The sequence below is a fragment of the Amphiura filiformis genome, chromosome 19 (genome assembly GCF_039555335.1).
Source record: "Amphiura filiformis chromosome 19, Afil_fr2py, whole genome shotgun sequence".
NCBI classification, from domain to species: domain Eukaryota; kingdom Metazoa; phylum Echinodermata; class Ophiuroidea; order Amphilepidida; family Amphiuridae; genus Amphiura; species Amphiura filiformis.
Window position 1 is genome coordinate 48,610,102 of NC_092646.1, and position 15,282 is coordinate 48,625,383.

A 15,282-nucleotide genomic window follows, 5' to 3' on the forward strand; every position below is an offset into this window, starting at 1 on the left:
CCCTGCTTTTACCCCGGGGCTGGCGCCCCTAAAGCCCCCCCAAAAAAAGTCCACGGGGTCCTTGAAAAGACATGTGTAAAAGGGGCTACATTTGGAAAAGGCAGCCACAAACATTTGCCAAAAAAATATAAACATCAGAAAAATGAAATGATATTACTCTTCTACAGTTGAATTGCGCATACATCATATTAAGGTAATAGAAAATGGCTGATGCAGCTTCTAAATATAATGCAATTTTTGCCAGATGGTTTTTGATTGCACATTTAAAATAATTTATGTTTAATATTTTAGATTTCGTCTGGAAGATAATTTTAGTCTTTAGTCTTGCAAAATTAATGTGGAAGCAGCAAAGCCGTTGATAATAGGAATTCTAAAATACATGCTGCTTCTCGTATTCTACCTATGCACCTAAGTAAGTAAGTAAGTAAAATAATTTTGTAAGGGTGCCCCAGGGGTTAACAATAGCCTGACCAAAGTTACCCGGCATTTGGGGCAACTTTGGTCAGAGTATTACATTCCATGAAGAAAACTTCGAGGAATTTGGACATGAGCGACTATTATTTCTTCCAAATATATTTCTTAACAAATTGACACCAAATATGACTAAAAACAATATTGCTGTACGAAAATATGACCGTCTAAAAAATATATTTGACCGACCAAAGTTACCCCTGCTGACCGAAGTTACCCCATTTGTAAGTAGATAAGTAATTAAGTAAGTAAGTAACATCATACACTTGCGAATTACATAACTTATGGACAATATTCTCACTGGAAACAATACTGACGATACTATATACTAATTAGCCTGTTTATATAGGCTAGGCACAGAGTTGCTAGAATTTGAGAGGTTAACAACAAGGAGTGATTGGTTTTTTTTTTCAGAACCATCTTTTGAAAACCTTGCTAGAATTTTATCTAAACTGGTAATCTTTTAGTTAAGTACTTTCTTACAACTAGTTGTATTTGCTATCCAAGGTTGAGACAATGCTTGTGGAGAATTCATTGGAATAGAAGTACGGCTGAAATGCGTGGAAGCTTATAAAACACAGTTTAAACGAAAATATTGTACGATATCTGACAAATTTAAGATTTTTTTTAGTTTTCACTATGAGATAATTAAGTTCCTACTTCTTAATATTTAGAAAATAGCTATGCCCTTTAATATTCATACAAGACTTAGATCATAAATGCACACGTGTCAGCTAAAATCTGATTGGTTGATTAATTCCCTTTGATATTCATACAGCGCTTACATCATAAATGCACACGTGTCAGCTAAAATCTGATTGGTTGATTATTCCCTTTGATATTCATACAGCACTTACATCATAAATGCACACGTGTCAGCTATAAAAATCTGATTGGTTGATTAATTCCGGCGGTCCCGGGAACTTTTGTTGAAAATGCCCACCCCCACTAGCAATTATGCAAATTTGATTGAGAGCTAGTTATAGTGATTGGTCAAATATTTCTTGGGATATTGGTACAGTGATGAGTACCGCCTCCCCAGGACCGCCTCCTCCCGGGCTCTGGACTTTGGATAGGCCTATTGCAAACCCCTATATTAACTGGAGTTGTTCTGTTGATGTTTCACAAATCGTGTCTACGATCCTACAAACAACACGTTAACAAGCAGGTGCTCTGAAGTATTCGCCTATAGAACGGTAAATCGGAACTTTTCGCATTTCTGTCGAGACGTTGAAGTTAGAACAGATAACATGGTAAGTGCAACTTGTTTGATTTCTTTGTCTTTATACAGAAGACTGTATTTTATTTGTTTATATATAAATCGTAAGTATGATGATGTATTTTGTCACCCGCATAGCTTGTTATAAATTACAATTGAAATATATAATATTATATATTATAACTATACTTATGTGATATCACATTTGATTAGTATTTTAACATTTGAACACTTGAGGGATCTATTGAAATGTTTAATCTATTTCTTAGACGTGACTCTCATTCAAGAATCCCGTTATATCATTTCTCAAATGTATAACAATTTTAACCACTTTTGTCGTATTTTGAATTGGTCAATGACGAAGTGCAATCAGCTCAATTCATTGTTAGGGCATGTCAGTGAGTCAAGAAAAGCAAAAAAGAAAATTTGAACTCCGGGATTGTACCATGACTTATAGCTAATTATTTATATGCCTACTTCTAATTCAGGATCTTGATCCTTAATACTCGAGTAAAGTAGTATATTCCAGTCATTCTTATAATATGAATTTTGTTATTTTTCGACCTGATTTTTTGTTATATTATGTCCCAACTTTTAATACACTCAAGGGAATCATTCAAGTTCGTTGTGTTCGTAAATCGACAGAGCAATTTGGACATACATTTCAAATAGAACTCCGCGTTAAGCAGGCAAAATCGTACATTATGGCATTAACGTATCATTTAACGTAATATACGTTACAACGTGTCAAATCGCAGTTGGTATCAATTCATATAAAGTTCATGTTTATCTTTGCACATTTTTGTGTAAACTGCAGTGATTGTACATACATTCATATCATTATTTTTTTTCTTGTATTGCAAAAAAGATACCATAGTACTATTCTTGGTGGTGGAGTTATTTGTGTGTGGGGAATGGGGTGGGTGTTTTGTTTTTGTTTTTGTGCTTTTTGAGCGGTGTTTATTGGCACTTCCCTGTTATTACATACAAAATAACTTGGTAGCAATATTTGAGTTGTCCAAGGATTCAGGTATAACACACAAACCGCAACTGCACATTTTGACACCCTAATCCTTCAACGCCTCCGGAATTAAATTATTGGTGTACTATCTTCTCTGGTTATTAGAAAGATCGTTTCGTTAATTATCAAGATTGTAATGGCATTAGTGTAATTAAAATTATATTATATTATATTATATTATATTATATTATATTATATTATATTATATTATATTATATTATATTATATGAGTATTTTGAGATCCTAGCATCCTCTTTTATTTCAGTAGATATCTACGAAAAAAGCTTATTCCTAAAATTTCAGTTGATTGCAATTTTGCGTTTGCGAGTTATGCATGATTTATTACACTGCTCCATATGCCACTCTGGTGTGCCAGAATTTACTTCGAATTTAACGATATTTTTGCTAAACGAATTAATCTGCAAGAAATTATGAGTACATAAACAGTATGTAGCTAGAGGTTTCCAGTGGTATAAAAAATCTCAAAATTAAAAAGTAGGACGGGGCATGCTGTGGATCACGAAATGCCCTTTTAAATATTATATTAGGCATGTATTATATTATATTACATTACATTACATTACATTACATTACATTACATTACATTACATTACATTACATTACATTATATTATATTATATTATATTATATTATGTTATATTATGTTATATTGTGTTATATATATTATATATTAATATATATATAAGAAATTTCTTGTACATCAACATTATGTAGGGTGGATGAGGCCGTGGATCACGAAAACCTTTTTAACAGGAATGTTAAATATATTTTATTGAGTATTATTTTGGTGCTGCCACTGCCACTGTATGGCCTTTGTGTTTCCATTTCGCAGTTTCTAATTATTTTCCTTTTATCGGGTGATTCTTCAGGATTTTTCCTGATTTCCTGGATTATTTTTGGCCAAAATTTACGCAATTTTATTGATTTTCAGCCGTTTTGTGGCATTTTAGCCCAATTTCACGCTTTTTTTTTTTCAGGATTTTCTACTAATTAGGACATTTCACAAGCTTTGAATCACACCCTTGTTTTATCAGAGTCTATGTTTTTATACTCCTATTACTTTACAGATGGACATTTTGAAAATGCGTAAGGCTGTGTTGCTTTGCGTTGTGCTTGTGTTCACCTGCGACTGCGAGGTCAGCGGTGGACAAAATGGTCAACATGGTCAAGGCGTTGGAATAGGCGGTGGAGTAGGCGGTGGAAGAGGCGGTGGAAGAAGCCATGGCAGCAGCGGCAACGCCAATAAGCCCTGGACTAGTGAGTGTTTTTTTTTTCCTTTTCAACATTGGGTGCAGAGGGAACTCAAATGTCGTCACCCTGCAACGATAATTGCAATTATTTTGAGAACAAGTACAAACTGTGGTTCAAGCATGCATCAGTTATTTTGTCACCCTAGTCATTTCTGATGATTCGTTTTAATTTGTCTCATTTATATCATTTGGTCTCATGCAAAGATTGATCAATATATTTTTAATGCATGCTTCTTTTGCGCCATATACTGGACTTGTTCTTGAATGTTCATATATGGTCTGTAGTAGTCTGTGCCTAGCATACTCAATGCAGGAATATAATGACATGGGACAACATAAATTAGGGCCTACAAGCAATATAGACATATATAACCACAACATAATCAATTCGGTATAATTATGTTCAACTTCAACAAGCAAAAGTCTAGATGAAAGTGATTTTAAAAAAGGGAAGAAGGGATAAGGAAAAAGGAAGAAGCCTTGAGTCAAGGCTATGAAAAGATGTTATGATCACAACCAGTCTCTCAATAAGGCTTTAATTTAAACGCCTATGGCATAGAGAATAGTTGACTATCGTGGTAGGCCTACAATCAGTGGCGGCACCAGTCATTTTTTCAGGGGGCGGGCAAAGTGAATATCAGGGGTGGGTGGAAATCAACAAATTGTGCTCAAAATAACCTCAAAAAGTGGAAATTTACGTAATTTTGGGGATTTTGCCTCAAAGGAGGGGGGGGGGGCAGAAAAATATTGCGGGGCGATTATTGACAATGTTGAGAGTAGGAATTAATTTGAAAAATGTCTCAAAAACTAGTAGATGCCAATTATATTCCGGTCTGAAACTATCAGACAATATTTTTAGCTTTAATATCATCACAAATTCGCAACAAACCCAAATTGTGAAAAAACCACCCACCGGAAGATTTTTGCCTATTTCTCCATTTATGATCCTGCCCAAAAGTGTTTCCTTTTGACATGACACGTCACATATAGTCAGGGCATGTGTGTTGTGAATGAAAATTTATTTTGACAAGTGTTCAAAAAATGTGGGTGCCATTCTGGGTGCCATTTTTTCATAGCAGGAGATTACGGGTGGCTAGTTAATAGTTCTCAGACTGATGACACTACCGATATGTAACAGATACCTAATGCACGTCATATTTTGTACTTCTTTCAGTCCGCCTTGCTGAAGATGACAAAAAAGAAAGTGGAGGTTATGTAATTACAAAAGGCATAGTGGAAGTCTACAACAAAGGAGCTTGGGGTACAGTGTGTAATAGCAACTGGGATGACGAAGATGCAGAGGTAGTTTGTCGTCAACTGGAACTTGGTACTCTAGCTGTCAGTAAGGATTTATCCATAACAACCCCGCTAGAAAGTCAAGATAACGTTTTGATGTCAAATGTACAGTGTACAGGTCAGGAAAGTGGTTTGAATGAATGCAGTTATGATAATGGTATCTGTGAAGTGAATTCGCGAGCAGGAGTGGGTTGCTACCAGTAAGTTTAATTAAAGACAGAGATAAAAACAATTTATCGCGTCTGATGTCACTGTCAATTACGATCCTTGATTGGGTTACACAGGTTAATCAGCGCGTAAAAGGAAGACCGATCTATCTGGTGCTGATCGGAGAAAAGGAATAGCAGCAAATGGCGAAAAATTTCGTACTTTTACAAGGCAAAAAGCAGCTTTTCTAATCATTGTGGACATGGTGCCTTCACCAAAGAAAGTTTCCTACTATAAAGACCTAACTTTTGAGATGGTTTGCATGTCGAAAGGTGCAAAAATAACAATACGGCGCCCGGTTATAAATCCGCGTTCAGCAAGTCATCATCACGACACTTGTATAAACAAACCGTGCTCGAGTATGATTGACAGGTGACGTCAGACGCGATAAATTGTCTTTATCTTTGTCTTTCATTATAGCCTACTAATATTAGGACTTCATATCTATAATCCACAGGAGGGTGAGAGTTCATAAGAGCAATGCCGGGACAAGTAATTATAACAATGTCCAAAATAAGGTTAATTTCTGTTCTGAAGTTGGATTTAAAACTCAAAATAGTATTAGGAAATACACAATTTATGCATGATTTTCAGGCCGTGTTTTACACAAAATAGAGGTCACCGAGTTCAGCGCTCCGCTGTTTGTACAACAGTGTACGAGTGACCTTATGACTAACTGAATGCTGATGGACTTCTAGAAAGACAGAGATAAACAGACTAAAACGCGTGTGACGTCAAAGCAGAGACGCGCCGTTTTTGGTTGCCGACCTGCGCAGTGCGGCGTTTTCTGTCTAATTGTCAAGAATTTCAGACGCGAACTAGTCTTTTTATCTCTGTCTTTCATTATAGGATACATCATTTTTAACGCATGCGCGTTCGTCACTACAGCTTTAGTCTCCTTCACCTTCGCAGAATGACTGGTATCACTCTGACGGCGGAGGAGAATACTAGCTGGTCAAATGGATACTTTTAAATATTATTGTAAACCTGGTAATAATATACTAATATTTTTGTACTGAAGTATAATGACACGTGAATATAACATCATGTAGGAAACAAAATGGCCTCTAATGGCTGCCTATTGTCTAGACCTAGGCTACATCATCCGAATTCGTCACGTGGTTTTAGTCGCCTATCCCGATATTCCTGTTAAGGCCTACTCTTAGACACCGGGAACCAATCAGAGCAAACGTTATGCGAACCATGCATTGACTGTGTAGGTCTATATGCACGGGCGTGCACTCCGCGTACTACACGCAGTGCTTTCTGACGCGTTTATTTTTCTTGTGGGTTGATGCATTTATTTTTGCTTGTAGTTATAAAAAGAATATTTTTTCTCAAGAAAAACTGTTTTCAAAACGTTTAAATAACATTTAAATGTCGGGCAATATAAAGGTAATGGAAACGTTTTTACTGCATTTGGTCTTTATGAACATGTTGAATCAAATTGTCACATATTAATTTGTGATGAAAGTGAGGATTTTGCATCATAAATTTTGATATTCTTTTTAGCCATGTCCATGACAATCTTAGTTTTTCTCCTTCATAACGGGCAAGAAACACTTTCTTTGTGTCTTTGGCCCTTGATCATTTTTAAAACAAAACTGCGAATAGGTTACATAGGAGATGTTGCTTTAAACATGTTCAGGGGCCAAAGACACATGGAAGGTGTTTCCTGCCAGTGATCAGCACTAGTCGTGAACCCTATCACTACCTTTCGGGCTTGTCGACTCCGTGAGAAGCACAGACTCCCGCACAGACTGCGGCTACCACCAATGGCCGCGCATATCAGGTTGAACAACCGAACTCTGGTTGAGTCTACGAGCCCGCCAAGGAGATAAGCCCGAGTCCCGACGCCTCCCACTCGGTTGGGTTGTCTTCATTGTATCAATCTGTTTATTATTATTTTATTATTATTATTATTATTATTATTATTATTATTATTATTATTATTATTATTATTATTATTATTATTATTATTATTATATATATTATTATTATTATTATTATTATTATTATTATTATTATTATTATCATTATTATTATTATTATTATTATTATTCTTCTCATTATTAGTATTATTATTACTATTACTATTATTTATTGTAGGGCCATCTGAGGTGACACGGTGAACCATGGACAGCTGAAGCTGGAGCGACAACGCACTTGACGTTTTATCATTTAAGTTTAAAAGTAGTACAATTATTATAGCCAGACACACTGACCCTAAATATTACAATATCCTCAAAATAGAGGCTTTCAGTTAAAAACGAAAAAGTGGTGGCGGGAAGAAACTCACAGCGGGGAGAAGGAAGGAGTGCCAAAGATAACGAGACTGGAAAAGACTGAAAATTCTAAAACTACAATGATACGGTCATGTGATTATCGCAAAAAAGAACGACTCCCGAGGAACGACTTTAACCATGTCGTGGCAATCGTTGTAGTCAGGTGCCCTATAATTTCAGATGACGATGTTCAGTCTTTTTAATCTCGTACTCTTTGTAAGACTCGTACCTTCTTTCCCTACAGTTTTCATCTGAATGACTTTCTGGTTTAAACCTATAGGCATATACATTTAAAACCCAAACCGAGTACACTCTTTGACTACAATACCGAAGCATTCTTTAGACCAAAAGTCCCTCTGAATATATATAGTTTTATTTTTAAGAATATTTTTTGCACTTCTGCCATCTCGCAACTGATGTTAACATAATGCTACTTGAGCAAGTACAAATATAATTAAATACTTCTGGAGAGGGGGCTATAGCTAAAAAAATGGGGAAAAACCTTCGATATGACTCGATTGAGGCCTCATTTCAAGGCGAGTCGAATGGCATAAGTCACATTTATTTTTTAAGTTGAAACAATCTTAATATTTAATAATACATTGATATTACAAGCAAATGATATATCGAAACGAACGTTTTGGTTGGTTTAACCCGGTGGTATGCACCATCGCGAGAAAATCATTCACCTGGGCGGAAATAACACCTTTATATCAAAGTATTCTTGTGCGTCAGCTTTATCGTTGTTTCGATATTGGGTACAGGACACCGCGATAGGTCATGCTCTCCTCTGACCCGCGCCGCCTTATCAGAAAACCTCTATTTTAATGATCATAATATTACGGACAGTATGTACAGCCTGTCTCAAAAAAAATTGTGCAAGTGAAAAGCGCCCTCTGTGGCAATTAGAAAATACCGTTGTGACATGATGCTTACATCAACGTCCAGGGCACAGTCTTAGCTCTCAAATATCGTTTGTTCTGTTCAATTTGCTCTTTTTAATCTCGAGATATGTTTAGTTAACAACGAAAGGGTAAAATCACAATTGTGCCACTTTTACTATCTGTACATGTAAATCAATGATAGCTGATGTTGATGCGTCTGATGCACTCCTACCTTCGGTGCTCGTGCATTAGACGCATCAACACCAGCGTGCGTGCATTATTTTGTCTAATTTCATTAATTTGTCAAATTTTATGAACTTGTCAAAGTTCATTAACCTATATATAAGTGTGCAATATTTGTTTGTCTTCTAACATGTCTTGAATGACAAAGAGAACAGTATTTACCATGGTAAAATCATTGACATGCACATGTTTTTAATTTTACAGCAGAATGTGAAATATTTATTAATCGTTTAATTTGTCGTAAGTGGAAAAAGAGAATCATTATACCTTTATCATGATAAAACACTAAAAACAATTTTGTATTGTTGTGTAATTGATGCACTCTTTTGATTTCACGAAGGAACTCTTGATAAACTTGATGCTATCATTGATTTACATGTACAGCCTTCTTTCCTAGTAAAAGTGGCACAATTGTGATTTTACCCTTTCGTTGTTAAGTAAGCATATCTCGAGATTAAAACAAGCAAATTGAACAGACTAAACGGCATTTGAGAGCTAAGACTATGCCCTTGACGTTGATGTAAACATTATGTCACAACGGTATTTTCTAATTGCTACAGAGGGCGCTTTTCACTTGCACAATTTTTTTGGAGACAGGCTGTATAGTATGGGATCTAAATGGTGTATCTCAAAAATGTTATATTAATCCAAAGAAAATATATTAAAAATACAAGGCTCTCTCTGTTTACCCAACTCATATGTCATCAGTAGAAAACAAAATAATTACGCAACGGCGTTAATCCCATCTCATTTAACATTTTTAAGAATTTACATCCATCTCAATGTATATTATTTGTACCAGAGGAACTTGGCATGACCAGCTCAATTGACAGTCACTTTAAACAAAAGCTCTAAATTACATAGAAAAAAATGCTGACTTGGCCGAAATCATGCTACACACCACCAGTGCCGACATCATGCTGCACACCACCAGTGCCGAAATCATGCTACACACCACAAATGAAAAATATTTTTCTTCCAGTCGACAAAAATAATTTAAAATTGAAACATTTTTTTGAGATACATCCTGGTGATGGGGGAAAAGGTTATATAATACCCGTATTATAATAACCATTAACCTTATAAAGATTAAAGATTCTTGTAGAATTAAAGCTATGAATTGAAACCATTATGTGTTGAGAGTATGTTTATTTAAATTGGATGTGGCTTAAGGGATCTGGAATTAGCGTTTTGAGCGTTTCGACAGTATTTCTTGTGGGACATGAGAGCACATCAGACATATCGAATTGCATTCTGAATACGAAGAATGTCTTTCTGATATCAAATAATTTTAATTTTTGAAATTCACGATATAATATAAATTTTATGACAACTTATCAAAATTTGACATTTTTCACATTTTTGATGTATAACAGTCCTCGAAGTAAATTTTATAAATCTAATGATATATTCTTAAAGTGTATGTAGCTTGGAGGAACAGCCGACGATCAATTGTGACCTTTCAAAATTTTGACCTTTCATATTGAAGATATGGATTTTCTTCCCCCAAAAGACCTAATTGTGTGTGTGTGTTTTGGGGAAAAATACATCTCTTCAATACGAAAGGTCAAAAGTATCAATTGATCGTCGGCTTTTCATCCCACCTACATACACTTTAAGTATAAATCATCATATTTATAAAGTTTACTTCGAGTACTGTTAAATATCAAAAATATCAATTTTTAATAATTTGCCATAAAATGTGTATTACATTGCGAATTTCAAAAAATCAAAATTATTTGATATCAGAAGGACATTCTTCGTATTCAGAATGCATTTCGATATGTCTGATGTGCTCTAATGTCCCACAATAAATACTGTCCAAACGTTCATACCCCATCCCTTAATGGAATCTAAGAAAGTTAGTTTGGTGGAGTCCCGGGGCTTACACGTTAAACCATGCACTGTGATTTAAACAGCAGAGCAACACTTAATAAACACTTGTTTTTTTATCTTTCAATATTTATTGTTTTTTATTCATAAACAAGAAATAATTAAGAAAATTAAAACACTTTAACACTTCATAAACATATGGCTGTACAGTGAAGGTATAGGGGTGTTAATTTATAAACACTAAAATAACATTAAAACACGTTAGAAAATAATATAAAAATGTTTATGTTTTTAACACGAGATTAAATCATAAACATCTTCATATTTTAACGTGTTTTAGTGTTAATTTAGTGTTTATAAATACCATCACTGTACAAACAAATGTTTATGAAGTGTTTAAGTGTTTATTAAGTGTTGCTCTGCTGTTTTTGCAGTGTATTACTATGCGACCATTTTGGAACAGACATAACGATAGATGAAAAGAAACTAGTATGTCTGGGGAGGTTAATAATTTCGCGTACTGATAACGTTTTCAAAAATATCAATGTTATTTTGACCCAAGCGGATGCCGAGGACGGGTCAGGTACGAAACTAGTTCGGTAATATGGCTTCATCGCACTTTTGATTTGTTCCCATACATTTTACTGAAGTCATTAAAGGCCCGATTAAGCCATGCAATTGTGCAAACTAGTTACGAAGCTTACCCTCCAATCCCATCCATGTAAACAGAAGTGGTCACAACAACATTGATGGTTTTGTAAGAGTTTTGGAGAAGCGTAAAAGCGATGCATTTTAAGACACTCCCTCCTTCCCTCCGTAAGACTTCATAATAGAAAGGCATTTTAAGATCCTCCCACCTCTGTTTCATAACGACTAAGGTATAGGACATTTTTTTAGCTATAGCCCCCTCTCCAGAAGTATTTAATTATATTTGTACTTGCTCAAGTAGCATTATGTGCCAATTTCATTACACAATTGTCCGTTCCTTTTTATGAGTATTTAAGTGCCTAAAACGGCCTAAAATTAGGCTATGGCGCCTTTTCCAGCATTGTCTAACATCAATCTCCATAGACTTTACATGTAAAATGAAAATGTCCATAAAAAAGAACAGCAAGTACGTATGCAATGCACTAGTTTTCGTGAGGGGGCTATACGAAATATTTTTATGTATTGTACGTATGGTCTTTTCAAAGATAAAATGTCCATCTGAAACATAGGTTCTCCTTCCGGAATGCTTCGTGGATCTTTTAGTTAGGGAGTGACCTCTGATCCGAAAGTGTCCTTTTGACCCAGAAGTAACTTTTGACCCTTATATGACCTTCGACCCCTATGTGACCCGGTGTCAAAGTGCTCACGATCACGAGTAGTAAAGTAGACTTATGAATTATACATGAGCTCCTCATGAATATTAATGTTAGCGTAGCTGATTAGCATATCCACGAGAGGAATCATACTCCGGATGTAACATTTGACCCTTATGTGACCTCGCCATGACATTTGATACCAATGTGACAATATATGACCTTTGACCCTTTGAGCTCCTCATGAATTTTAAAGTTGGCATGGTTGATTAGCATATTCACGAGACGAATCTTAATGAATCTTAATGGGCGTAACCTCTAACCCAAAATGTTACATTTGACCCCTTCGTGACCTTTAACCTCTCCATGACCTTTGATACCTGTGACAGTATATAATCTTTGACCCCTATGTAACTTGTTACTCGGGAGTGACTTTTGACCCCCTACATGACCATTGACCACTACATGATCTTTGACCCGAAAGTGAGATTTGAACAGCATGTGACCTCTGATCCGAAAGTGTACTTTTCGACCCAGAAGTAACATTTGACCCTTATATGACCTTTGACCATGATGTTACCTTTGACCCCTATATGACCCGGGCTCAAAGTGCTCATGAGTAATAGTTAAGTAGAATTAGGGATCATTTATGATCTCCTCATGAATGTTAATGTTGAGGCCCCATGACAGGGTGTAATTCCCATTATTCCAGTAATTCCTAAATGTTCCCTGTAAGTCCATATTATTCCCAACTAATTCCGAATAAGTCCGGTAAGTCCCTATAAGTCCATATTATTCCCAAATATTCCTGTAATTCCGAGTAACTCCAAATAAGTCCGTTAAGTCCTTATAAGTCCATATTATTCCGAACTAATTCCAAATAACTCCTAATAAGTCCAGTAAGTCCATATAAGTCCATTTAATTCCCAAGTATCCCTCTAATTCTGAGTAACTCCAAATAAGTCCGGTAAATCCCTGTAAGTCCGTATTATTCAAACTAATTCCAATTGAACTCCTAATATATCCCGTAAGTCCCTAAAAGTTCATGTTAATTCCCAAATATTCCAAATAAGTCCATATAGGCCTAATTCAAAATTTTGAATCCCAATGAGTTTAGGCAATTTAAACAAACCATCACAGGGACATCATGCACCCCTAAACATACCCAGGGACATGGGCCCAAAACACTCACCTCCCCCACTTGTCACCCCAACACCGGTCGCACCTCACCCCCCCCACACACACACACACACATACATCCATCCCACCCGTCACCCCAACAGACAAGTTGACAACCCAACACCCACTCCACACACACAAACATCATTTAAAGTATCTTTTATTTCTGAAAAATGGCACACTTTTTTACCAATTATCTCTGTATGTTTATTGTGATTAAAAATTCAAGCTGACATGTCATATAGGGGTGCACGCGCACAACCCTGTACACAAAACATCTGGGCACCCAAAATGACACACCCAGCCATGCATAAAGCATTTCATGTTCTGTATTATTCCCCAAGGAGGTTACGGGTTACGGTTACACTGAAATAAATGCATTGATAGGTCTAATTCAATGGGATATCGTACCCCTACCCTGCACAACCCATCAACTTACGACACTCCATCAACAAACTCACATACCCCAACCTCACACACCACAAAATATACAAACAGTACACATGTGCGCTACACCCGCCCTCCCCCTCACACCCAACATTAACATACGCACACATTCATTGCACACATACGGGGACACCAACAAAAAATTAAGGTACACCCAACCACTCAAACATAAAAACACTTTCCGAGTGTTTTGTCCGATATTGATATTTTCCAAAACCTGTCATGATTAATGCATTTATAATACCCATGAGCACAGACATTTTCAAAATTGATAGAAAAGCAGCCAAGTAAAAACAACTGCTGACATTTACTTCATTGTTTTATGTTTTATGATGAAGAGTATCATTAGCCCTATTGAAAATTTTAAAAATTGGCAGGTATGATTTGTTACCATGGTTACTAAAAATAGAACAAAAGAAATGTTTGCGTCACGGACGGACGAGATAGAAATAGGTTCCCCTACTTTTTAGTACTCTTTTGTCATTTCTATCTAAACTATCAATACTTACCAATACTTTCCAGGACAAATAATAGCCAAGATACATGGTTTGGTTACCTGATACACAGATATTGGAAACACGCTTCATCTTTTGCAGGAGAATGTGACAAATTTTGTCACGGACGGACACTTTTGGGTGTCACGGACGGACACAAATGCTAACCAGAGTAGCAACTTTTAAAATTGTTATTTTTTTACCCCTTAGTTGAAGCAGCTCCAGTAACTGCACATTGCCATAGAAAAATTATCTTGCAACTCCAAACTTTTTCTTAGTTATGACAACAAATGTCCATTTTTGTCACGGACGGACAGAATTTTGTCACGGACGGACATTTCATCACAAATTTTAGTACAATGGCCTATATTTCGACAGCTTACAAATAAAACATCAAAAGAACTCTAACTTGGTTTTACTATATTTGTGTTAACCATGTGTGTTTAAATTTGAGCATCAAATAATTGTTCATCTTTAAAATAGACCCCCTAAAATTGCCCCAAAATGACTGTGTACCAATATTGAAGGTAATTCACAGTCCTCAATAGATTAACGTATCATTTTCAGTAGTGAATCAAGCAACAATGAAAGTGAACGAAATGCATCTGTTGCTTTATATATATGTTTAACTATAGTTAGTGTTAGTAGCTTTGCAAAGATTGAGCATCAAGAGATTGTACATCTTTAAAATAGACCCCCCTGAAAGTGTCTCAAAATGGCTGGGGACCAATATTCCTGACACCAAGCACCATTTTCAGTAGTGAATAAAGTATCAATGAAAGTGAACTGAATGCATCTTTTGCTTTACATATGTTCAACCACTTAATGTTTGTTTCTTTGCAAAGATTGAGCATCAAGAGATTAGTCATCTTTAAAATAGACCCCCTGAAATTAAAATGTCCGTCTGTGACACTTATTTTGTCCTCTCAGTGACCAATTTTAAATTGAAGATTTATCTTAATTAATGGAGCCTTTGTTAAATATCATTCCTGTATGGAAAAGGGCATGAATGAGATTGATACTTCAGCATGTTTTTATTTTTCTACCCTGTGTTAGCAAATAGTTAGACATGCAGTCTTAGACAGGGTGAACTGAAGCTGTAAGCCATTGTCTGACATTCTGAAGGGGATT

At 35.8% G+C, this 15,282-nt stretch overlaps 1 protein-coding gene across 1 annotated transcript; it reads left to right on the plus strand.

Annotated features, from left to right (window-relative positions):
- Positions 1 to 1,612: 1,612 nt before the first annotated feature.
- Positions 1,613 to 8,188, plus strand: LOC140140742 (CD5 antigen-like). Its single transcript, XM_072162488.1, has 4 exons — positions 1,613 to 1,724; positions 3,800 to 3,989; positions 5,157 to 5,478; positions 7,595 to 8,188. Exons 1-4 carry the CDS (start codon positions 1,722 to 1,724, stop codon positions 7,602 to 7,604), a joined length of 525 nt encoding a protein of 174 aa, XP_072018589.1. The 5' UTR covers positions 1,613 to 1,721; the 3' UTR covers positions 7,605 to 8,188.
- Positions 8,189 to 15,282: the final 7,094 nt, after the last annotated feature.